Source organism: Cygnus olor, chromosome 1 (assembly GCF_009769625.2).
Source record: "Cygnus olor isolate bCygOlo1 chromosome 1, bCygOlo1.pri.v2, whole genome shotgun sequence".
NCBI lineage: Eukaryota > Metazoa > Chordata > Aves > Anseriformes > Anatidae > Cygnus > Cygnus olor.
The window spans coordinates 151,180,368-151,205,272 of NC_049169.1; the positions used below are offsets into that span (position 1 = coordinate 151,180,368).

At 40.9% G+C, this 24,905-nt stretch overlaps 2 protein-coding genes across 9 annotated transcripts; one reads left to right on the forward strand and one right to left on the reverse strand.

Moving 5' to 3' along the window:
* Window positions 1-1,535: 1,535 nt before the first annotated feature.
* POGLUT2 (protein O-glucosyltransferase 2) lies at window positions 1,536-11,456 on the forward strand. Of its 3 annotated transcripts, none has more exons than XM_040537642.1 (10): window positions 1,536-2,062; window positions 3,853-4,058; window positions 4,499-4,704; window positions 5,467-5,544; window positions 7,611-7,783; window positions 8,816-9,053; window positions 9,638-9,847; window positions 10,274-10,363; window positions 10,899-11,003; window positions 11,210-11,456. In XM_040537642.1, the coding sequence occupies exons 1-10, from the start codon at window positions 1,551-1,553 to the stop codon at window positions 11,225-11,227; spliced, it is 1,836 nt and encodes a 611-aa protein (XP_040393576.1). In that variant the 5' UTR covers window positions 1,536-1,550; the 3' UTR covers window positions 11,228-11,456. The 3 variants fall into 3 exon arrangements, with proteins under 3 accessions (XP_040393576.1, XP_040393584.1, XP_040393594.1); XM_040537660.1 differs by lacking the exon at window positions 1,536-2,062 and adding an exon at window positions 2,156-2,175; XM_040537650.1 differs by lacking the exon at window positions 10,274-10,363.
* Window positions 11,457-13,061: 1,605 nt separating this feature from the next.
* Window positions 13,062-20,245, reverse strand: TEX30 (testis expressed 30). 6 transcript variants are annotated; one of them, XM_040537740.1, is made up of 6 exons: window positions 20,010-20,242; window positions 18,934-19,221; window positions 17,936-18,166; window positions 16,445-16,496; window positions 14,728-14,936; window positions 13,062-13,539 (listed from the first exon to the last, which is right to left on the reverse strand). In XM_040537740.1, the coding sequence occupies exons 1-6, from the start codon at window positions 20,025-20,027 to the stop codon at window positions 13,366-13,368; spliced, it is 972 nt and encodes a 323-aa protein (XP_040393674.1). In that variant the 5' UTR covers window positions 20,028-20,242; the 3' UTR covers window positions 13,062-13,365. The 6 variants fall into 6 exon arrangements, with proteins under 6 accessions (XP_040393674.1, XP_040393692.1, XP_040393682.1 ...); XM_040537758.1 differs by lacking the exon at window positions 18,934-19,221 and having other exon boundaries at window positions 20,010-20,245; XM_040537748.1 differs by lacking the exon at window positions 18,934-19,221 and having other exon boundaries at window positions 19,947-20,238.
* Window positions 20,246-24,905: the final 4,660 nt, after the last annotated feature.

The window sequence follows — 24,905 nt, forward strand, 5'->3', positions numbered from 1 at the left end:
TATGACAAAGAAAAGCATTTGGATATGTGTACATACACATCTAAGAACAGCGTCAGTGTCTGATGCTCCTTCTGCCTTTGCTCTTCTGTGCAACAGGAGTTGCACTGCTTTCAGTCTGGTAATAGCCATGATCAGTTTCAAGAAACTGAGGGTTCCTTTTAAACCTCTGTCCCTCAAGCCTCGTTTCAAGTCTTAAAAAAAAATTAAAAAAAAAAAAAAAAACTGTGATTGATAGGCTTAATACTCTGGTATTTTCCATGCTGTCTTCCTAATTTGGAAATCCAGATCTTCCTTGTTCAATGTTTCTTAAGAAATTTTCATAAGAAAACTCCTGATGCTACCAGATGAGGGGAATATGTCAAGTCCTCTCCATTTAGCTCTTAGAAAACCTGTGGATCCAGGTCCTAGGAGGATGTAATTAGCAGTCAGGTAAGCAGTACACACTACACCCACAATGCTGATGAAACCCAAGCAGTCGTGCAGGAGCCACCAGGATCTCATTTGTTCCAGACACACCTGCTGCACTGCCTGTGCCTCATTACTGCGTTATGAAGCACAGGGCAGCTGCCGAGAACTTTCCCTAGCACGGCTGTCCTTGTCCACGCTGGACGTACACAGGTCCCATGCCTGGACGTTTGGTGCCTCACCAGCACTCGCAGCTCTGCAGTGCCATCCCACCAATGCACATCTTGTGTAGTGCGCCAGCTCGTCCACCCAGAGTATTTTCTATTTCTTTACTGAAGTTCAGGGTCTTTGGTGGTCTTTGAACTTCCTTGAAGCCAATCCTGAAGGTTTCTGGTGCAAGAGGGGCTCTGGGGTTTGCACAGAGCTGCAAAAACAACTCTTCAATCTGGATTTCTTTCCACCTCCGCTGTGTGTTACATCCCCACTCAGAAAAGGTGATTCGCTCTAGTTTTCACAATTTCATCCCACTTTTAAAAAACAAACAACAACAAAACAGATTTATATATATATATAATCATTCAGAAAAGCAGAACTTTATAGCAAAAAGCAAACATTGTCGAAAAAAAAATATCTAGAAACACCTAGATGCATAATTGCCATTTGTCCAACTTAAATTACCTTGTCTTGCTTGCTTCTTGATAACCTAGAAATTCCAGAGTTTCTGGAGTGAATACTAAAATATGGAAACGCTGGATGGTTAGTAGGAGCAAAATCAGCATATTTATGGTGTGAGCTGCTTCAGTAAACCTTGTATCTTTTAACCCTTTTTATCTGCTCACTAGGTCTGGGGACTTGGACTGTTTTATGGATGAAGACCCGAACGTACAGAAGGGGGGACTGATTGTATAGTGGGCACGGAGCCTCCCTCAGGATCGCGGTGATGAAGGTGGCATCCCAAATGGCGACGCTTCTGGAGAAATTCAGGACCATGACCTCAGTCACAGGACTTTGCGTGGGGACGATTTTACACACTTATTTTCCTGACCATAAACTCATTTCTCACACCACTGTTACACAAACTGCGCCAAGCACTGAGGGGACTTCAGCTCGTGACATGGCTGCTCCATAAAAAACACAAAAACTACATGGACCAAGCCGGCTTTGCCGAGCTTCTTTCCACTGAGGTGGTCTCGGGGGCTGAGGGGCTTTGGGCCAACGGCCGCCAACGGCCATGGCTGAGGGGACTACATCTCCCAGCAGCGCTGCGCCCGCGGGAAGTGCGGCACCGCCCGCCCCTCGGGCAGCCGCCGGTGCCCGCTCCGCTCCGCTCACCCCGGTCGCTGCGGGGATGGCGCGGTGAGGGGCCGAGGAAGGTCTCGGCGGCTCTGTCCCGGTCGCGGCTGAGCCGCCGCCGCCTTGCCGGGCGGTCCCTCCGGCGGCTGCCCGGCGGTGTCCCCCCGCGGGGGGAGGCGCCGTCAATGCGTAGCCTGTGGCTGCTCGGCTTCGCGCTGGGGGTCGCCGCGGCGGGCGGCGCGGCGGGCGGCGGGGGCCGGGTGAGCGCGGAGCGCAGCGCCGTGTGGGGGCCCGGGCTGCGGGCGGCCGCCGTCCTGCCCGCCCGCTACTTCTACGTGCAGGCCCTGGACGCGCAGGGCCGCAGGTAAGGACGGCGGCGGCCCCCTCCCGCACTTCGCAGGGCGAGGGGACGGTGAAAGGTGGTGGTCTTGGTCTCCGTGCGATGCCCGCCTCCCCGCTCCCGGTAGGGAGGATGACGTGAGTTGCTCTGAGGGAAACGGAGCTTTCTGCTTGCCCTTCGCCAGGGTTTGCCCCCCAGAACAGACGTGGGGGTGTGGGCTTGCCTCCAGTTAGGCAGGTTCTTTAGGATTTGCTGAACTACCTCCACCTTTCAGCAAGCAACTTACTCGGAGTTTCTTGTAGAAAGGGAAATTGCTGGTGCTGAAGGCTCCCTGTGTGGCTTTTCTTGTACATCACTTAGGAGAAGCCAGTTAGTCTCTTTAGGGGTATCAAATACTGTGCAATGGGATGAGAGAAGAAAATGAAGAATCCAGAAACGACAAACAGTAAAGCATGTATTGGTCTAATCAACAGTGTATGATTTCTTCTGCTTTGTCAAGTACTTAACAGTAACTTTATTTAATTTATAATATATCTGTTTGGGCATCCCGCTTGTTTCTGCTGTCAGGAATATCAGCATTTCAAACAGGTAGGCGCCAGATCAAGAGTCATTTAGGGTGTACTCTGTAGACTTTTAGGTAAACTTTGTAGGAATTAAATAGGTAAACTTAGTTTTTACAAGAAACTCATGGTTTTGATTTCATCAGCATGGCTTCTCATTTCTTCCCTAAGCAGGTTTGTGTGGCTTTATTCAGGTATCCTTACAGGAATGGACTCCATGTTATCCATTATTCATATCCTGTGGTGATTTCTCCAGGGTTAGGGAGCATTTCCCACTTCCTAGGTCCAGGTAGATGCCTCAGCCACATCTCAACCCAGTGTTAGGGTGCAACAAGGTTCTCAACATCTCTTCTGCGGTTTTCTACAGGAAAGAAATCCTGACCTTACAACTAGTTAGGATGTGCTTGCAGTGCTCCAACCGGGTTGTCCGGATTAGATGTACTGTGGCACATGCAAGTCTGGCAGTTGCCAGTTCAGCTTATCTTGGGCAGTAAATATTTCCTGTATTTTCTGACAGCTCTCCAGTATGACTGGACAAGTATACATTGAATTAAATGATCCTACTATAATATTTTTTCCCTACCAAAACACAAGCATTTGTAATAACCTTTTTTTTTTTCTCCTCTGTATGAGCTACCATAAAGATTAAGGACTGCAAAAATGATTAGAAGTTTAACTTCATTTTTCACTGTCCTAAGTAGTACCTGGGAAACAAAGTAAACTGGAAATACTTTGCTTCCATATATGTAAAATAACATTATTATTAAGCTTGTCAGCTGAAGCTTGTTATGCTTTGTTGTTGTTGCTGTTTATATATATATATATCCACCAACACCCAGTTATTTGCATGCTCTCTACCTCCCCATCACTACACTTGGGAGCTCCAAGTGTAAATAACCAAAAGCCCCACTTGATTTTTAAAGGTGCTCTGCTCCCAAATAGTCGAAGCAAAGACTCTAAAACACTGTTCAACATATAGGACACCGAGTAATTTCCAAGGTGTGTTCGTGGATATATGGGTTGAAATGCCTTGATACCTCGTGCTTTTAAGAGCATGAGACATTTTAGGTAACCTGACAAAATTCTGTTTGGGAATGTCATGCCTGCCTTGTGAACATTAGGATGTGTTCATAAAGACCTAGCATGGCTTAGTGAAGTCACTGGAAATCTGTTACATTTTAAACAAATGGATAAAATGAAGAGAACTTTTTTGTGTTTACTTTTTAACTCAGCTCCCTCTTATTCTCTGGGTAGGTTCACTTCATCACCGGGTGAAAACACATTCCAGGTGAAGATCACTGCTCCTGATGAACAGTTCACTCGGGTTGGTGTGCAAGTATTGGACAGGAAAGATGGTTCCTTCATTGTGAGATACAGGATGTATGCAAGCTACAAAAGTCTGAAGATAGAAGTCAAAACCAGAGATAAACATGTTGCAAAGTCTCCATATATTTTAAAAGGTAAGAAGCAGCACTGTGCACAAAACTCATATCGTGGCTTTTTGTCAGAAAGCATATCCTACAGTGTTTTCAGGGAGTAGCGTAGGATTCTGCAGGACCTCAGTACTTATCTGGAAATGCTGAGGACCTTCAACTCCCATGGAATAACAGACTATTTATAAGTGTCCTGCAATACTATTCAATATAGTAAAAAGGAGTTAAGTGCTATGAAGCTAATGCCAAGCGAGTACATGCAAAGGGTTTGCACAGAAGCTGATGTAGCTTGGTGTGATGCCATTGGACTCAAAAAAAAAAAAAATACCACCACCAAAAAAACCCTTGTCTGGTAAGAGTTGCTGGAGTTTTGGCCCTAGACAGTGAATGCTCAGTGCTTGACCCTCTTTTCTGATCTCAGTGGCTTGATAGTGTGACTCATGTAATAATGATTGCATTCCTCATAGGACCGGTTTACCATGAAAACTGTGACTGCCCTCAGGAGGAGAGGAGCGCATGGCTGGAAGAGATGAACTGCCCTCAGGTCATTCCACAGATTCAAAGAGACCTAGCAAATTTTCCCATTGTTGATCCAGATAAGATTGCAAAAGAAATCCCACAGAGGTTTGGACAAAGACAGAGTTTGTGTCATTACACCATCAAAGATAACGAGGTATAGTATGGGTTGATCTGAAGTCCGTATGGAGATTTGGTAGCGAGTGATAGAATTTGGCCTCTTGGCTATTCCAGCTGAGAGGCTTGTTGTTGTCTGTTCTTTGAGAAACTTCTTTGGCTGGCTTCTGTCCTTGAAATTGAATACTTTGCAGTTTGTGTATGAGCTCAGTAATATCTGTCTTGCTTTATAAACTGCTTTTCATCCATGTTACAACTGAAGCAATTGCAGCACAGTGAAGGCACATTACCTTCCAAGCAATCAATATGAGTGTTGGGAACAGAATCCAGCCTCCTAAATGCTTGCTCAGTTTTCTGTTCTCAGAGTAGTACTGCTGTGGAGTGTCACGATCTTCTAATTGTGACATGCATCAGTGGAACTACATTGTGCCTAAGGCCGAGGTGAAGAAATACCACTTAGCTCCACTGAGATCAGAGCAATAATTCTCTGCAATAAAACTGTAGTGACTTCAGTAGAGTTTCATATGGAAATGAGAACAATGGAACACAATAGAAAGAGGCAAACAATTTCTGTTTCCATGAGACAGATCTAAAATGTCTACAAATGCAAGCAAAGCTTGTCTCCCCCCACCCCTTTCCTATCATGAATGAGAGATTTCTAAAGCTTCCCAACTGATTCATAAATCTATAGATAAAGCCGTACAATCTGACTAGTTACTGAGTTATTTAAAAACTCGAAATTGTGCCAGCCGTTCTCTGTTATGAAAACACCAGACCACTAAACTATTTGGGTTATTTTCAGGTTTATATAAAGACGTATGGGGAACACGTTGGCTTCAGAATTTTCATGGACGCTATACTTCTTTCTTTGACAAGAAAAGTGAGTACATCTGTGTAGTCATTTATTCTGTATGTCCTAATTTATAGAAGCCTGGGCTTAACAAATATGCCTCAGTGTATTTGTTGCTATTTCTGTTAAAAAGTTGTTCTTGTTCTTTCATTCGTAACAGAAAGATGAGGTGGATTTTTCTTGTTCAAAGTTGGGATGTTCTGGAATGCTATCTGATGCATGTATGGAGTGTCATTGTTTACCAGGCCTTTGTAGGAGAGCTTGATAGAGTTGGACAGTGTGTTTATTATTTTTTTTTCTGAAGGCTAAATAAATCATCCTGTAGTACCTAATAGGCAATTCTCTCTGCTGAAAAAAAATGGGGAATTTATATCTTTCTTCATTAAATTCCGTATGTTGAAAACAAGATGCAAAGGGTTGAGAAAGCACCAGAAGCCCAACAGGTAGCTTTTGAGGGAACTGTCTGGATGTACAAGCAAAAAGCACTGCACAGACTTCTAAAGGACCGCTGGGAAAAAAAAAAAAAAGACATTATGCATATAGTGACAGAATATAGCAGAGCTGAAGTTTCAGCACACAGAATTGTGATTATTATGTAAAGAGAGTAGCAGCAGAAATACTAAGATACCCAAATTAGGCAATATCTATTTTTTACCGTAAAAAGACAAAGCTTATAGCATCACAAATTTAAAATGAGTCAATGGTGGCATGCTGTTGGAAAAAAAAAAGCGTTAACAGAATAAACACATGAAAGAAAAGTGAAGTAACTTTTCCACTATACCCAGGATCAGTAATGGCTCAGTTATGCTACTGTGTCTAGCTTTAGGCATCGTGCTTCAAAAAGGATTGTTCAATTATTGACATTTTATGGGAAAATGGTAAGAGGGGCCAGGCAGTCATATAAGTGGGGGTTATTTCGTGTAACGGAGTCTAAGGGAAGACATAAATGTAGCTTCAGTTATATTAAAGGTTGCTTTATGGAAGTTGGAAGTAAGCCTTTCTCTCTCAGCAGCATTGGACGAGAAATAATGGAATAAATTCTATCAGAGGGATTTAGATTAAGTGTTAGATCTGCTAGTTACAAAGGCAGAATCCGTTTGCAGTTTTAGAAAACACAATTAGCCTCATCCTCATTAAGAATCCTCACAGGAATTTCTGTTAGATAGTGTCAATGAGGGACAATAGATCTGTTGGGTTGGCTGTCACTGCGTATGTAGATAAAATACAATGTATAGCTTTCCTATGTCCATTATAACCATTAGATGGCACTCTACTAATAAAGTTAAGTGCTGAAGATCAGAAGGTGTAGCCAAACCCCCTTTGAAAAGGAAGGCACACAATGAAACCTTCTCTGTCAGTGTGTATACTGAAAACAAAAAGTGCTGCTCTGGGTCTCTTCAGAATTTCTGGATGTCTCTGCCACAAGTTTTCCTAAATCATCAGGTTAGAGAAAAATAACTTCAACCATTTAGGAGAGTGTTTTGATTTTCAGCAAATGATTAATGTCTATCTTTGTCCATAAATTAAATTAGAAACTTAATGAAAATCTCTTTGGGCCACAGAAGAATCCTGAAATGTTAGACTGACCAACCATTCAGATTTGAAGAGTAAGGGGGTTTGAGAGAAGAAATGCTTATATATGGTGGGGACTCAGCAATAGGCTTTAAATATTTTTACATGTATATGCATATTTTGAGAACTATTAACATATTCAGAAGCGTTCTTTCTTCAGAGAAGGTAATTTTCCATACAGTCAACAAGGTGGTCCAACTTACCTTGGAATTAGACAGTTGCTTACTTAGGGCCCAGTGCTAGCCTGGAACAAGGACTGTATGGCCAGTCATCTAAAGTATAACAAGCTGGGAGCGAGACCTCCTAGGTGATTTTGTGACATTCTTATAAATAAATAAATAATCTTACAGAGTAAGAGTATTTTTAACGTGTTTCTAACTTTACGTATTACAGGTACATTGAGTATTACTACAGAACAGGCTATTTTTTTTTCTCTTAGTGACATTTTCTCAAATTGCAAGTTTCCACCAAAAGAATGCTGCTTCATATTGAAATGCATTTGTGCCTCCTTTGTTTCTGTTCAGGTGAAAATGCCAGATGTAGAATTCTTTGTTAACTTGGGGGACTGGCCTCTGGAAAAAAAGAAACCTCCACAGAACCTGCACCCTATCTTCTCATGGTGTGGGTCCAGTGAGTCAAAAGACATCGTCATGCCAACATATGACTTAACAGACTCGGTTCTGGAGACTATGGGACGGTAAGAGATCTCTTATTTTTTTCACAGAGTCCATAGTAAGTGTTCTTCCAAAAAGGTACTTATGTTATCAGTACATTAACTTTTATTTATTCATTGAGACATTGGCACACTATAGGTAGGCAGTAATTATGTAATTGGTATTTTAGCATGAACCGATTTGTACATCCTGTAACATCTATGTTACATGTATGAAAACATACTCCACCGTTTTATTTAAAAAATCAAAATTTATCTAAGTGCAGTCAGGTCACTGAAAACAGCACATGGAGTGAATGCTACAAGGGTAGGTGTTTTGTTTGTGCTTTGCTTCATCCCTATGAACGTGTTGACAGCTGGCCAGGACTCTCTCTTCCCGAGTTTCCTAGAACATTTAAAGGCCTTTGGAGCCAGAGTGCTCAGCTGAGGAGCTACCATCTCCCACTTTGATTACTGGTACCTGGCCTTGGTAACAGCCCTGCTGCTGTCTGGGAACACCACTAATTCAGCTTCTAAGATATCTTCATTACTCATTTCGAACCCATATATCATTTCACTGCATTATGTTCATGTTTCTAGCCTTTATTATCAAGACGTTTCCTAAATGTGCTCCTCTTACCCACAGTTACTTGCTTTAATATAGCAGGTTTTTGAGGAAGTAAATTATGCTCTGTTAAGCCACTTACATTCCAGCCTTGCTTTGGACTATTCATGGCTGCCTCATCACCATTATCAATTATTCCTTTACCCTGCATCACCCATGGCAACCATATCCACTTTTAGCTGCTTTTTACACGACAACTGACAGATCCTCTTTACACACACAATGCTGTCTTGCCACAGGTCTGTGGATTTGACATTCCCTATCTCTTTTTATCATTGTAAAAATACTGATACAATACATACAAAACAGGTATAATCATAACTCACCTTCATCTTTGATATTTTCCTATTAGTACTGTAAATTATTTCAAGTAACTGCACTTAAATAAATCCAAATCACATGTAAAAGAAATCCAGTGGGCGTCACAATTAAATCACTTTCTTTTCCTGCAGGGTTAGTCTGGATATGATGTCAGTTCAAGCAAATACTGGCCCATCATGGGAAGACAAGAATACCACGGCGTTCTGGAGAGGACGTGACAGCCGCAAAGAGAGGCTTGAACTTGTAAAGCTCAGTAGAAAATATCCAGAGATCATAGATGCTGCTTTCACAAACTTTTTTTTTTTTAAACATGATGAAAGCCTCTATGGCCCCATTGTTAAGCACATTTCATTTTTTGATTTTTTTAAGGTAAGCCACTAGTCATTTATATTTTGTAGAAATAGGTTCTCAGTGTTTTCCATTATCAAATAACTTTGTATATATTATTTATAATGAAGTGATTTTGGTTTTCCAGCACAGCAACGACAAGCACGAGTCGCATGCTTCTCTCCGCTGGGACTAACTGCTGTGTAGCTCTTAGATTGAGAATAATGATGTCTGATTTACATCTAAAGGTTCTGCAGAACCTGGTGTAATCTAGTAACTCCAAGTTCCTTTTTATTTCTTTTTCCTGGTTCAGTGATCAGGACTACTAACATAACTAACATAGTGGGAAATCAGTGGATGAAGTGGCACATCAACCCTCACATCCCAGGATGAGCGTCTAAGAATTTCCAGAGAACTTAATTGATGAAGAGGGCATCTGTGTACCCTGCACTGTGATGAATTCCAAACTAAATAACAAAAGCTACTTAAAAATTGATGCTTGCCTAGCCAATCCGACATTTCTCAGTATCGGCAAGTCAGTAATACCGGTGCCCTCAGAATAACAGGAGCTAACCAGGCTACTTAGGTCTTGTTTGTTAATAACCTCTGGTCATTTTCTTCCCCAGTATAAATATCAAATTAACATTGATGGCACAGTGGCAGCATATAGATTGCCTTATCTACTAGCAGGAAACAGCGTCGTGCTAAAGCAAGACTCCATCTACTATGAGCATTTTTATAATGAGCTGCAGCCGTGGAAACACTATATTCCATTTAAAAGTGACCTGAGCGATCTACTAGAAAAACTACAGTGGGCCAAAGAGCACGATGAAGAGGTAAATACACATTTGGCAATGTTTCTTGAAAAATAAGGGAGCAAAAAGTACGTTTCTTTAAAATAAAATCTGTTGTTTCCTTCTGGAAAGACTTCAGAATGAGCATCATCAACTTCATAAATAGAAGCAGTTTTTAAGAGTACATAATGCTGCCCTTTGCTTGGAAATTAATAGGAATTTTGGAGACTATTTTCATAAGAATGCCTTACTTTTACAGTTAGTAATGCTTAAATTCCTAATCCCTTCCATGTATCAGTAAGAGATTTATGTTACTGTTTTATGGACAATTCAGTGTGGGGGCATGTAAACACTAGATAAAAATAAATGATGAATTATCCTAAACTATCAACTCTCTAGAATCAATAGTAGCATCCTGAAATAGCTACCATTTTTAGAGAATTAAAAAAAAAATTTTTTCTTTGACAGGCCAAAAATATTGCAAAATCTGGACAAGAATTTGCAAGAAACAATCTCATGGGAGATCACATTTTTTGTTACTACTTCAAACTTTTCCAGGTTAGTGTATTTTTAACTTCTACTCCCACAGAAATAGAAATCCCATAGAGAGAATTCAGGGCAACACAGCTGCTGGAAATTGGCCAATCCAGCACTTGAAGCTGGAAAGCAAGTGGCAGCAATTAGGAAATTCAGTTGGTTTATAAACACCACATGCTGTTGCTGTTGTTTCCTGTGAAACCCCTTAAGACTCTGAGGGCGGTTTGAGAGAAGCGATCAGATCCCATAGATCTTAACTTAATCTGCAAGAATACGTTGCTCACAATGATCAAAGAACTCCCCATCAGACACACACCCTGTGAACCACAGCTGAAAATATCTCTGCATTAGCACCAGGATATCGAAACTCCAGTGAGGCACCCGAAGGGGCTCCTGTCAACAGTTGGGTATCTGCTTACCCTTAAATGGCACAGCATGGACCGAGTAGCAGACTGTGTAGCCCCAGAGTTCTTACAGAATTATTCAACTGAGCTGTTGCAGTATTTACAACATAATGAGTTTATGAATTAACACCACCTTCCTTTTTTAAAACAAGGAATATGCCAGTTTGCAAGTGAGCGAGCCAAAAATCAGAGATGGCATGGAGAAAGTGCAGCAGCCTGATGATGACCTCTTTCCGTGTACTTGCCACAGAAAAAAGGTACAATATATATGGTGTTACATGTAAAGTGCTGAATGTCTGCAGTTTGTACTCAACCAAATTGGAACAACCATTGCTCGATACCACACGTTCTGTCACCAGACTATTAGTGGCTTAAAATCATTTCTTAGTGTGTTTGCAGGACTAGACTTTTCAGTTAATTGGAAACTCAATTTTCAATAATGTTTCTTCTTTCTTGATTACAGACCAAAGATGAACTTTGACAGAAAGAAATAAAATCATTTTTTTGAATATTTACCTACATTCAGAATCACTTCTTCGGGACAGAAGGAAACCTTGAATTAGACGGTTATTTTGAAGTTTACTCTATCATGATCTACACATGGAAGACAACCAACCATTGCCTGTTTCCTTTTTATCACGGAGCAGTCACAGAGCCTTGTTCAACACACATTTTATAACTTTTTTTAAATAAAAAACATGTTTCTATCAGTTATTTGTTACTGTCCTGAGATACTTCTCAAATGCAGATACTTCTTACGCACACAAGATGCTTGGGATACTGAGTCTAGCATGTTCTGCAAAAACGGCCAGATAAGAATTATAAACCTGCTCCCCAGCATGCCTGTCAAAAGCAATCATTCTCAGACCATAATTTTGTTCCTTCTGAGACAGTCAATATTCTCAAAGACAATGATGTGGGGTTTGTATTCTTTAAGCTGAAGGAAAAACGCGATTCTATTGGACACTTATCTTAGATAAAAACTGATTTTTCACAGATGCTTTGTCTGTGAAACTCAGTCCCTTCGGAAATATTAAAAAAATAAAGTGGCACTGAGCAGTGACTATTGAAAATAAAGCAATCATTCTTTTACAACTTGATTCTGCTCTTAAAATACCTATTTTCCACTGGTATTAAGTAACTCAGCTGCTACTTTCTGAACATATCAACATCATCACAAAATGCTACACTGGTGGATGTAAAGTTGAGTCTAAATTCATCACCTTCTAAAGTCTGAACACACCTCCCCAGTCTAAAGTGAGGATTTCTTTTCTCTGTAAAACAGTCAACTTTAAACCTGTGTGGCTATTTTCTTTACATGCCTTTTGAAATTGGCTGTGAGCATCTAGATGCGTCCCATGCATATTAAACAACATTACTGATAAGTGATAAACATTCTTGAGGCACCTTGTAAGGAAAGACAATATTATATCCGATTTTTAACTTTCATCTGCCTATTGATTATTTTTGCTATGGTAAAAGCAAGACTAAAGTATAGTTTGTTCGATCACTTGAAAAGCGGTGTAATTTAATTACAATAACCTACTCGTGAATAATTTTTTTTTTTTTTACAGTAATCACCTGACCTTTTACACTACAGCACCAGAACAAAGCTAGCAGATGCAATCACCTGACCAAATCCTCAGAGAAATCCTCCGAGCTCACCACAGCTGACTCTGTGCATTTAAGCAGCTCTGCGCTGCCGCACACAGCAGTCACTCCCAAGAACCACCTCCAGACTAGAATAGGGAACTGATTGCGCAGCAGCAGCAAGCTGCAAGCCATAACGATGCAGAACAACCAGAGGAGGCTGTAGGGAACTCTTGGCAGCAGAGATGATCCCAGTGTCTCAGAAGACAATGTCAAGGTGTTTGTCTCAGGACCAACCAGCCATTTCAACTCAGGTCATCACTCAGCCGATACGTGCTGATCATTGGCTGAAGGCAGTTAGCCCTTTGCTACAACCTAGTTATACCCACAGGTCAAACAGCCTATAATGGGGAAGACAACACCTGCAGGCACCTATGAAGTATTTAGAATCATAGAATCATTAAGGTTGGCGGAGACCTTCAAGGTCATCTGGTCCAATCTTATCCAATCTACTCCCATCACAGTTCATGTAGCACAGCAGAATGCCCCAATAGGGCACCAAGGTACCAGCAGTAAAACCCTCACTGTCCAGCCTTGGGGGATATGCGCACAGAATACTACAGATCAGTAGGTTTTAAGTTCAAACAAGAATAGCATCAGTAATAGACTCAGAAATAAAAATGCATCTGAAGATTTGGTGTCCAAATAATATTTGAAGTAATATACTGAAAAAAACCAAGTCAAAAACCATTTACTTGGTAATGCAGAGCATTAAGTGTTGCATATAGTTTTTGCATGGAAATACTAAAAACAATGCTGTCCAGACACTGAATATTTGATGTTTCCCATCTTTCTTTTCAAATGTTTCTTATTGTATTGCATATTTTTGTCCATTCACAAAAAAAAAAAAAGTTTTATTTACATTTACCCTTAGACTTCTAAAATACTTGTTTTCAAAAACACACGTCTCAAACTGATTTGTTGCATTTAGGAAAAAGCTGATTGAAGATACTACTTAACCACTGCAAGTCATTTGTGCTCCAGTTCGATGTTCTCTCTAAGCCAGGAAAAAACTTGTGTGTTTATTTCTTCCATGACATCATCTTCTCCTCGTCCTTTAACAGCCATCCCATGGTTTGCTTTATCAATCCAATGGATTTTTTTAGGGGCTTTCATTTTGCTTGCCACACCTTCTAACAATTGCTACAGGGAAAATAAGAGTATGAAAGTTAGAGAATTAGCTGCTACAAGTTGTAGAACACACACTCTCACTTTGCCTATGCAACACATAATAGGAAGCTTTTAAAAACAAAATGGATTGGCACTTACATTAAAAAGACAGTGACAGAAAAGACGTGATGATTCTATATTCAGTAACAGGATTTGCTCAAAGGCTACCCTTTATTGTCAGTCACTCACTCAAACACTGACAGTAGAAATGTAGAACTTCACAACCTTGTGAAGGCTCCTTCCCCACACAAAGACGGAACGTGCTCCTACTGTCAGAGGAGTACTGCCTACTGTACAGCAATGAAATGGCAGAATTTAACTCAGATGTGTTTACAGTGCTGGAGTATCAGCACAACCCCTCGGAAACTAGCTCTCTGTTCAGCTGTCTCAGAAATGTAACCAGCTCAGAAGGGCTTAAAGATTTTCCCCCATTAGGAGGGCACTCCAAGTATTTGCTGGTTGCTAACCACACTAATTTCAGTGACAACTCCTCGTGAAAGTGTTCTGACTCCTTAGAAACTGTCCAAGCATGGAAAATTGTAGTTGCACACCATCCCAAACTGAAGCCAAACTGTTCAAGAACAACAGATAACTGCTTTGCAAGAAAAAGTAGAAAAACATATTCTGATCACTGCACACCTGTTCTTCACGTCAACAAAAATGCTGCTATCACAAAAAGTTTAACTTCTGGGTAGAACTGCTTTGCTAGAAGAATGTCATGAAAATTTGACAAATGTGGACTAGTAGCATAGCAGTGCTTAGGTTTTCTAACTTGAGCTGGTGAAAACAGAACAACAAATAACTTGCTCCTTCTACATGCCACTTAATTTGTAAAATGTATCCTATCAAAAAAAGAGAAAAAAATACATTAAAATCTGGATTATTTATTTGCCAAAAGACAAGTTTCCTAAAGCAGATGATCAAACAGGCTCCAGGCATGTGAAAAAGCAAAAGAAATCAACTCAGGTTTCCCTAAATCTGATGAAGTTTCCTACCCAAGTCTTCCTTCAGAAGATTTATATTCATATTTATATTTACATTCATATTTAGAGAAGGCTGTTAATCAAAGTCACTGCTGTGGATATCGGTACAAACACCACTCAGACTCATTCCTACTCCTCCATGCTGCCCTTTGACGGAAGGATTTACAAAGATACTCACTTTTTCACACATCTCATCTGCTGATCCCGAGACAAACAGCACCGGACACCTGATAAATAATAAATCTTCATCCCGGAGCTTGGACTGCAGTTTCGGTCGATGCAGCGGGTAAGATAAACACACTAGACCTTGAATGAAGCCATCATCATCATCATCTTGGCTGAGCTGACGTATCACTGAGACAGCAGCTCGTGAGCCCATGGAACGGCCTTTCTCCCATGTTAAAATAAAGGAAAAAAGTATATCCACAATCACCTCACCTGCATTCTTAGTGTGCTCAACTCCTAAATACGTTCATATGGCTTGTTTTTAAGGGTACAAGTAGTACAAAATGCTAGGTATACTTTTACTTATCCACTCCATGAAAATTATGAATTATAATTTTAACATTTTTCTACTAAGATAATTGTATGGTTATGGTATGTTTCAAAATACCCAGTTAAAAAAAGAAAAAGAAAAAAGAGAAACTGACAAGGATCCTTTGCAACACTGGAAGGACCAAGAGCTCATCCTATTGGGGGGGTTGAGGGAGGGGGAAAGAGGACAGGTCCTGCACTACAGATCCCTGCAATTCCGAACAGACCTTTACAATTTGAAACAATGCAATTAACTTGTATCTGTTCTTTCATGCAGCCTTAATCTGCTCATAGTAAAAAACTACATTTTAAGCTCCTTGCTCCCCAAACAAATCCAGCAAGTGTTTATGTACATGTCAAATTTCGGCTTAAAAGTAGAAGGGGAAAAAAATAAAAATAGAGTGAACATGCAGCATGAGGTTGGTTAGTAACAGTGAGGGGATATCAAAACGCCTCCTCAAAGAAGCAGCATATGAGCTGTCAATACTCTATAATTGAGTGTTAGAAGTAGTTGATTCCAGGGGGATTAACTTGCCTCAGGGCAGATCTGGTTTCGCTTAGTGGGACAACATTTTAAGTTTCCAGTATCAAGTTGTTCTTAGTTACCCCCATCCATTTCCCTTTTCACACAATGTAACTGATTTTCTATCTGCCACTAGGCTTATGTACCAAAACCTGCTTAGGCAAAATGGCTATTTGCCAGAAACCAGAATTCAAGACTTTTAGTTAAAAAGTACAAAAGGACTATCAGAGAACTTGTGCCCTGTCACAAGCCAAGCAACTTCTCCCAAAGTCAGACCCAAAACATGGTCTATTGCTCTTTCCTTCATCCTTCTAAAGGATCTACAGCACCAATAGGACAACAAATAGATCCAGATGCTTCCAAAATAATTCTGTGAACATGCCAGGCCAGTTATTCTGACTTGCGATCCAAGAAGCAGAGCTGAGCTATACGCCCACCTGGCTCATCCCCCAGCTACACAGCTTGTAGGATTCAGCTCCAGGTTGGGACACTCAAATGCAGATCTGTAAACAAGCTTGGCACCCACGTTCTCATTGCAATCCGTGGGCTTCTAGTCAATTTATGAAGATTAGAGACCATTCAACACTCTGGAAAGAAGACCCTCCTAGCCTATAGCTGAAATGCTCTCACGAAGCAGTAATGACCAGTGTGATTTTTTCAGCTTGTTTCCACACAGGACAGTGAGCTTTTAGTGTGTACCACCAACTGAAACCTGTCAGCCACATCCAGTCTTTCACTTCTTACTAAAGCAGGACAGACTTCAAAAAATGGAGCAATTGCAGATTGTTATCATTATAGCCAGAGTAAGAGAGAAAACTATAAATAATAGAAACAGTACCTGCAAGGAAGACACCTGAAAGTTTATAATCACCAGAAAGCTTTAAGTATTCCTAAAGAAATAAGAAAAGAGAGAAACGTTGCAAGTCAGAATTGTGACAGCTGAGAGGCTGAGGATTTTTTTTTGTCTGCTAATCACAAAATGGGAAGCTCTTACAGCACTGCAGATTAAACAAAGAGCACATATAAGAGTTACTTTTTTTTCCCCACACAAATCAGCTCATCATATTTTGCAGCAAAAATGTAATAAAGAAACAATTTCATATTAGTTCTCAGCACATCTAAAATTTCAGACACACCATCAATTTATTAAAATGTTAAGTGATTACTGTGTATCAACTTAGTTATAGTAACAGATCATGCACACACTCAGCCCATCAAAATACCGATTAAGTTAGTACAAATATCTTTCACTGAGATTTGAGGTCACGTATTTCCAACAAAAAAACTTTAAGACACAGCCAGTTATGTCTGACAGAACAGAAAAAATTAAGCAACAACTTCTTCAGTTTTAGGAGGTAACTAATTAGATGCTGTCTTAATAGAGGCCTTTAAATCACCTTTACACAGCAGCACATTAATGTAAGCTCACTGACAACACTGTGTTTCTTCAGAAAAGAATGGAAAACAGACCCACATTGAAGTTACCAAAGCCTGACTTAAAAGTAACATGCATATAATAAAACCACAGTATCGTGCATATGAATTCCCTTAAGACCTCAGCCTGATGCAAAGTGCTCAAGCCACCTTTTCCATTTCCATTCCTTCCTGTGTGTTCCAGAACAAAAAGAGACTAAGCGGATATTACTATAGCGAAACATTGTTCATTTTAACAAAATCTAGGTATAGAGGAACATCTTAAATACTGTAGCAGCAGAAATAGATAAACACGAGCATAAAACCAAGTGATTCTGAAATCAAAGCCTATTTCTATGTTCTAAGGCTCTCCTATACTACACCCAATCTCTTTTGCCTCAGATCTTCCTGCATCCCAGTCCCCTACACTCTCCCTAAGGTCTTGTTCTCTTGGCCCCAAAATTTGACATTCAGCACAATTCAGCTTCCTTCCTCTGAAAACCCCTCCCGAAGCCATATCCCTTATTCCCCTTCTCCTCACCAAGCCTTCCCAGAACACCAACCTCTCATTTCCACCCCAACTGAATTATTTCACTTTTCCCAGCTATAAATTTCCCGACAGAACATCCATGCTCTCTTCAAATCCTTTTCTCAAGCTTTTCTTTCTCTCCCTGAATTCAGGGCGACCCATTTACTGCAACTGTTCTAGCTATTGCCAACAGAAGAATTGTTCCTGCTCTTTTTGCGTACAGACACCACTCCATTTAGCTAACCATCACTTCTAATTTTCTCATTACTGCTTGACTAATCTCTGCTGGTAATATAGGAAATCCAGAAGCAGATAGAAGATAAATACATATGTTAAATCCTGCACATCCATGGATATAAGCTTTGGCAAAATTTGGTCTCTTCTTACCACAACTGCTTTGTAAGCTTTAGTCCTATAAGCAATGTTAAGGCCTTTACAAGTAAACCGCAGGCACAGAATTCCATAGGATGCAAGATAGGTTGCCAAAGAAACTAAGTGAGGGAAATTCATATCTCCTCCGGCTCCATGGGTAAGAATCACTCCGTATCTTAACTTCTTCTTTGGAACAGAAAAGATGGCGTCAAGGTATTTGTTCCCAAAAGGTATTTTCACTCGAACCTAGAAATGAAACAGAAAAAAAAAATAAGATAAAATTTTCCAGGCTGCACATTATGATGAGGGAAAAAAAAATTACAAGTCCCATTCTATTCCGTTTGTTTAAGAGTACTAAGTGAGTAATTACCTCTGGCTCAAAGATCTTCCATGCAATAATGAGCAAGTTACCTTACCACTCCTTATTTTCTCCATCAGAAAATGAAGCATCCCTAGCTTCAAATGATGCTTCAAGGCACAAAGTGAACTGCTTCTTACATTCTCTATAGGCCTATTTGAGAGCTAACTGCCGTAATTGATTTGAATATTAAGTCTTTCACAATAAGAAATGCTAACTTTTCTACAAGAAGAACTACAAATAAATGAGATTAACTGTTTAACTGCAGGGTATATAGGGCTAAGAGAACTCTGCACCAGCAGCAACTGTTTAATCCTGTAGATGTAGTATCCACATACAAATGATTATACAGGGAAAAGACTGAAAGAGTATTATGAAAAATAGTTTTGAATACGCTAGTTTTACATATTACAGGCAACTATAAGAAAATAACACAGGAGTGATTTTTTTCATTAAGTATTCAATAATAATTGGTGATGAGTATCACAGTACTTAATACATTTTTATAATCAACGTTCTAAGATGAACCTAGGCACTTACACTACACTTTGACTAGCTGCCAAATCCACATTAGTACAAAACACGATGACACATCCCAGCAAGTGTTTCCAAATTACATGTCAGTAACTGCTCACCAGAGTGGTGGCATACCTACTGAATTTTCCCCAGGAACAGCAGAGACAGCACAGATGCAAGACAAAATCAGCATCACATTGGCAGAAGGCCCCCAGTCATGACATGCTGGACAAGCTGAATGAGACATGAGGCCAGCTGATGTTGAGCTGAATAAAAGGAGTCTGGAGTGTGTGTGTGCCACCATATATGCTAAAGCTCTTGAAAGCAAAGGAAAACAACTCAGGGTCTGTTCCACACCACCACATCTCAAGGAACATGCTGAGTCAGGCAGAATTTGACTGGTCACCACCCATGCTTCAAATTTCACCTACAAAGGCAGAGGTAGCAGCACAGATCTCAGAGCTTATGAGGCTCTTAAGAAGGGAAATGCAGTTGCCATGGACTGTACAGCCTTCAATTTCTAAATGTAAAATAGGAACATAAACCAAAATAAGTTGTTGCTATGCCTTCAGCCACAGCTGTTAAATCACAATGAGCGCTCTGCAACCTTCCTAATGAAATTACATTGCCTCCTTGGAGTATGAAAATACCACCACCCCCATGGGGAATTCAGGCATGTGCAGACTAGGTGACTTTTCCAACAATACATGGTAAGGCTGTGCCTACAGAGCTGAAACTAGACCTTACAAGTGCTTAGCTGGCCTACTACAGAGGACAGCAAACAACTTTTTTGGTTTCCTTCGAAGTCAGCAATAAGTAAAAATAAATAAAATTTTGGCCTCCAGTGCAAATGTAAATGCATTTTCCAATGCTTGCATGAATGCAAAGATGCCACGTAGCAAACACAGTGTTGTCTGAAATACTTCCTCTCCTGTAAATATCTGCTGAACTTAAAACTATGAACCAAATCTTGCCAGGAATTGCTCTGAGTTTCTTCTCAAGCCAACACCGTGCGGTTAAGGGAAGGCAGCTTGAAAAAACGACGACAAATCCCCAAACTGCTGCACTACCTCAGAGCTCTTGCACTACAGACAGCTCAACCGCTGGCAAAGCTTTCTCCCCTCCTTTCAAAGGGCCACAAACCAGACCCACCGCCACCGGCCGAGGACTTCCCGGCGCCGGAGCGAAGGAAGATGAGAAGGAGGCCGGCCATACCTCTGCGTGCCCGCTCATTGCCCCTCAGGGGCGGCGGCCCCGGGCTGCATGCAGAGACTCACTAAACCCGGAGAAGCGCCCGAGCCGGGGTGGGGAGAGAAGGGGGAAGTTCCGTCCCCTCAGCCACCGCCCCGTGCCGTTACCTCAGCCCAACGGCCGGGCGCGCGCAGCCCAACTGCTGCACACCTCAGAGCAACGCTGCCGGGCGGCGGCTGCGCATGCGCGCGTGAGGCAGTCCCCCAGCTGATCCCGCCCCCTCCACCCCGGGACTCTGGCTGAGTGACAGCCCCGCTGCCCCATCGCCTTCCAGGTCCGCGGCTCTGCGCTGCTCGATTGGCCCGCGCCTGGACAAGGCCCCGCCCCGCAGCTCTGGTACCGGCACGGAGCCTTGCCCCGGCCTCTGTTTTGTGCTGTGACTAAAACCAAACCAAACCAAAACAAACTAGTCACTTAAAATAATCAGAGCTTTTGGCTGATGGACCATAAGCACGGATATTCTAGCACAATGTTTGCAGCATTTATATGTTGGATGTTTCATAGGTCATAGAATCACAGAATCATTAAGGCTGGAAGAGACCTCCAAGATCACCTGGTCCAATCATCCCCCTACCACCGATATCTCCCACTAAACCATTTCCCGAAGCACCACGTCCAACCTTTCCTTAAACACCCCCAGGGACGGTGACTCCACCACCTCCCTGGGCAACCTGTCCCAATGCCTGACTGCTCTTTCTGAGAAGAAATGGCTCCTCATTTCCAACCTAAACCTCCCCTGGCACAACTTGAGGCCATTCCCTCTAGTCCTATCACTAGTTACCTGTGAGAAGAGGCTGACCCCCAGCTCCCAGATATGCTCCAAAATGTTTTCTCATATCCTCTGTCAAGTCAGTGACCATCGATCTGTTTGCTGCTATTACCAGTGTATAAAATGCATACTATCAGTGTATAAAATGCAGGGAAGTTAGGACACCCTACTGCTCGCTGATTCAAGGCGCCATCCCAAATGGAACAGGGCTTCTTCCACATTCAAGTTCTGGAAGACAAAATGTGCTCTGCCCTGTGTGCTGAGCGTGTCACTGTCACACTGCTGGCTGGATTTCATCCAACACCGATCCAAACCTTCAGGTCCTATGAGAAGTTCAGCTGTCATCAAGCTGGGAAAGGCAGGGAGCCTTAGTCACCTAAACTTCTACCTGAGAAGTGCCTAAAATGCAAAGCAAGAACAAGATGTGGACGCATAAAACTGAAGGAAAGCCTCTGCCACAACCTACAAGGGTTGTCTGCCATTGGAGACAGTGGGAGGCAAAGCACAGGCGGTGCTGAGGCAGCCGCTGTTTGGGCCACCAGTTGCATTACATTCAGGGCCTCCAGTAGACTGGGGGAAACACCATGCCTCCAAGTAGCACCAAAGTTACTCATCTTGGTTGGAGATCATGCTGTTCCCACTGATACTTAGCACCAGGGAAAAGTTCATAAATGAGATACTTAGCTAAAACTGGGATTGGGAAGCTCTGTTCTGAAGCAGCTACAATTCAACTCTCAATCCACATCAAGGGAATGCAAGAAAAAAAGAAAGAGCTGAAGAAAAGTATTTGCATTTTTTTTTGTTTGTTTTTTTCTTCTTCATTGCTTTCCTTGCTGCACTTAATGGATGCTTATGTTCTCTAGTATAGTTTATATTTTTTGGCATTTTGTTTTAATTCTTTCTTGATCTGACTTTTGCTTTTTTTTCCTCACTCTTCGGTCTACCTACCAGACGTCTCATGCTTTTGATTATTCACATACTGTTTTAAAAACAGTCCAGGTTTAACCCTTTCTCCCGGAAAACTATTTTCTTATGCTTTTCACATACACTGGTAAGCTGCTACCAGTTCACTTCTTATTTTCTCTATTCACTTTCTTAGCCCCATCTTCCTTACAATACTTAAAACTCTTCTCTGTATAAACACAGAGGTAGGCTAGCTATCCAGTACAGTCTTGAGCCATCAAAATGAGCTTGTGAATGTACTGAGGAAAGAGAGACATTGCTATAGACTCTGGTCCATGGAAATACAGTCAACCTAATTGGGTTACGGTTGGGTTAATAATACAGTCAACCTAACTGGGTTTTGCTGCACTTTTCCTGCAATTGCTTTCGTTCTGGGAGATAAGGTTCCTTTACTGTGACACACATATTGCAAATATTTGAAACATTAGGAACTTTAATTAGAAGTATATTTATTAGATTCAAACTCATGGATATGTTTTTACTCATGGATGTATTTTTTATATATTTTTACATGGATATATTTTTTATGATGGATACATTCATTTTTATGAAATTCTGCATATGTAATGAAATATGTGGATTAGAATTACGTTCAAATATAAGGAATTCAGGATTTATTTTTTTTTTAGTTTTGTGACATAATGCAACTCTGTCATATCTAGCTACTCAAAATCAGGTTTCAGTGTTTTTAGGAGGCCATGTAAGTACACTGCGGTTGATTTTGAAGTGTGCTGAGTAGCTCCTCTGAAATCCAAAAGTATTCACTGCCATGGGTCTTTAAAATCAGACTATTTTTCTTTGCATGCTTAAATATGAATTAAGAGTCTAACTGTAAACTCCCACATTTGAAAATGTTGATTATATATATTTTCTGAACTGCTGAAATAATGTTTTTAATTAAACTTCTAAGAAAACATGGTTTGCATCATTTCATAACTTTAACCTTACATCAGTCCTGGAAATAGAAGTTTATTCTCAAAATAATATATGATACATAATAATCTAAATTTATCACCAATTATGAAAATTATGAAAGATATGTGATTTGACATGTCTCATGGAGAATGTGTTGTGTGTTATAAAAACCTGTATGCTGCTGTAGGCACCTCTGACAGATTTGATATGCCAAAGCCATCTGAATTTGAAGTGGCTGTTTATCAAAGAATGACATTATCTACAATCTAATTTTTGCTGGTGCATCAGACAATCCCTGCTCTTTTCCTAGGACTGTAAATACAGCTGTTCATGCCACACTCAGATTTATATGCAATAGGAACAACAGAGATGATCTCATGATCTCCCACTTTTTCTGAATAGACTTGTCTAGAAAAAGTGTATAATGTTTGTTTGTTTGTTTGTTTGTATGTTTTCAGTGCAAAATAACTAAAGCTTGGAGGGCATGGTGTGTGTGCATGTCCTCAGAAACAGACCATTTGTGTCTGTTTAAAAAAAAAGAGCTCCTTGTTTTTACGGTTTGGTTTGGACCATCAAAATGAATTTTTTGGCTTGGTTTGGTTTAGGCTGAAGCCATATGTATATTTTTTAAACCTTCTGTTCTCATTCTAAATTACTGGGTATACAGTAAGAAGAACCATTATAACGTGAACCCAAACAAAACAAACAAACAAACAAACAAAGATTTTAGTGTGGCCTGTGTAAAGCCTCATTTCTTTACAGAATCCAGAGAACTTGGCCTCTTGTACTGAGTGACTTTCTCTGGGAAGGTGAAAGACCAAGACAGATGCTCAGATGCTGTAGACACTGATGTCAGCCAGCAAGGTCAGCCAGCCGGCTTCATGGTTAGAGCTGCATTTGGGAGCTGATACTAATCAGAAGGTGAATTGCTTCCAGCTGAACTCCAACCTTTTCCACCACTGTAATTCTGTCTCATAATCTGTTGTGTTTACTGGATGGTTTGTTCATTTGACAGTGATAACAATGTCACTGTTTTATTGTTCTAGTTTTCGCTGTGATCTCATTTTATGAAACCATGACATGCAAAGGGAACCAGTTTCTTTTGTAATGTTACTTTGGTCACAAACTCCAAGAGCACAGATAATGCCAGGTAACAAAAGTGCAATGCACAAAACCTTTCTCTCCCTTTCAAACTGCACAAGACTCTTTGGAAAGATTTTTGGCTTTGCGGTTGCAGTGCTAAATGGAAGTTCCATGCTTTAATTAAGGAAGGTGTCATCATAATGCGTGCCTCTGGATGGTGACTTTTGGATGCTATGCATTTCTCCCAGTCTTTGTCAGGGATTTTGTATTCCCTCATTGTTTTTGATAAATGCAACCACTTCCATTTCCAAGGAGCAGCTGCTACAATTCATTACTACTCTGTGCTGGGGACTGTTGGCAGGAGGGAGTTGTGGCTATTCTCTCTCCCCTTGGCTGTCAGTGAAGTGACCTGGCTGGGAGCCAGTGGAACAAAGCTTTCTGCTCCCACTGCTGCACCAGAAGAATTAATACTTTTGGCATGCTCGGATAATCTGTGAATGCTAAACTCAGTTCCATATATGTTTTTGCTCTGAAGTTTCACTCCATTTCTATCTATTGCTTCTTCATCAGACAGATAAGCATGTTCAAGGATGGTGACCAGCACTGCTGTCACTGCTAGGATTACCTTTATTTGAACTAAGAACATTGTGCTAAGATATGAGACCCTGTAACATTTAATTCTCAGTCCAAAAAACTGATACCCTCTGCAGACATGTCATCAGTCACCCAAGTGCATTACTTATCTGGAGATTATTGCTATTTATAATTACAAACACCATGTTACAGCCCCTAAACATGAGAACTCAGTACATTTTGCTTCTCATCGCAAGTTCCTAGGCCATTTTCAGTTTCACTAATAAATTGTTTTTCAGCGTCTAGATAAATCTAAGATGCAGAAAACGACGTTGCACCTCTTTACCTTTAACTCACACAAAATCCCACAGATGAGAAAATGAAGTCCTTTATTTATTCATAAGTTGTCAGAGTACAGGCAACTGCCATGTAATCCTGAGCACTCTACAGATGTCCATCATATCTTCCTTATCATTTCTCCAGGTCATTTATTTCACTTATGAAAACCTTTGCCTTCTTACCCTGTTCTCTGAAGTACTCTAGCAGTCCATCTCAGT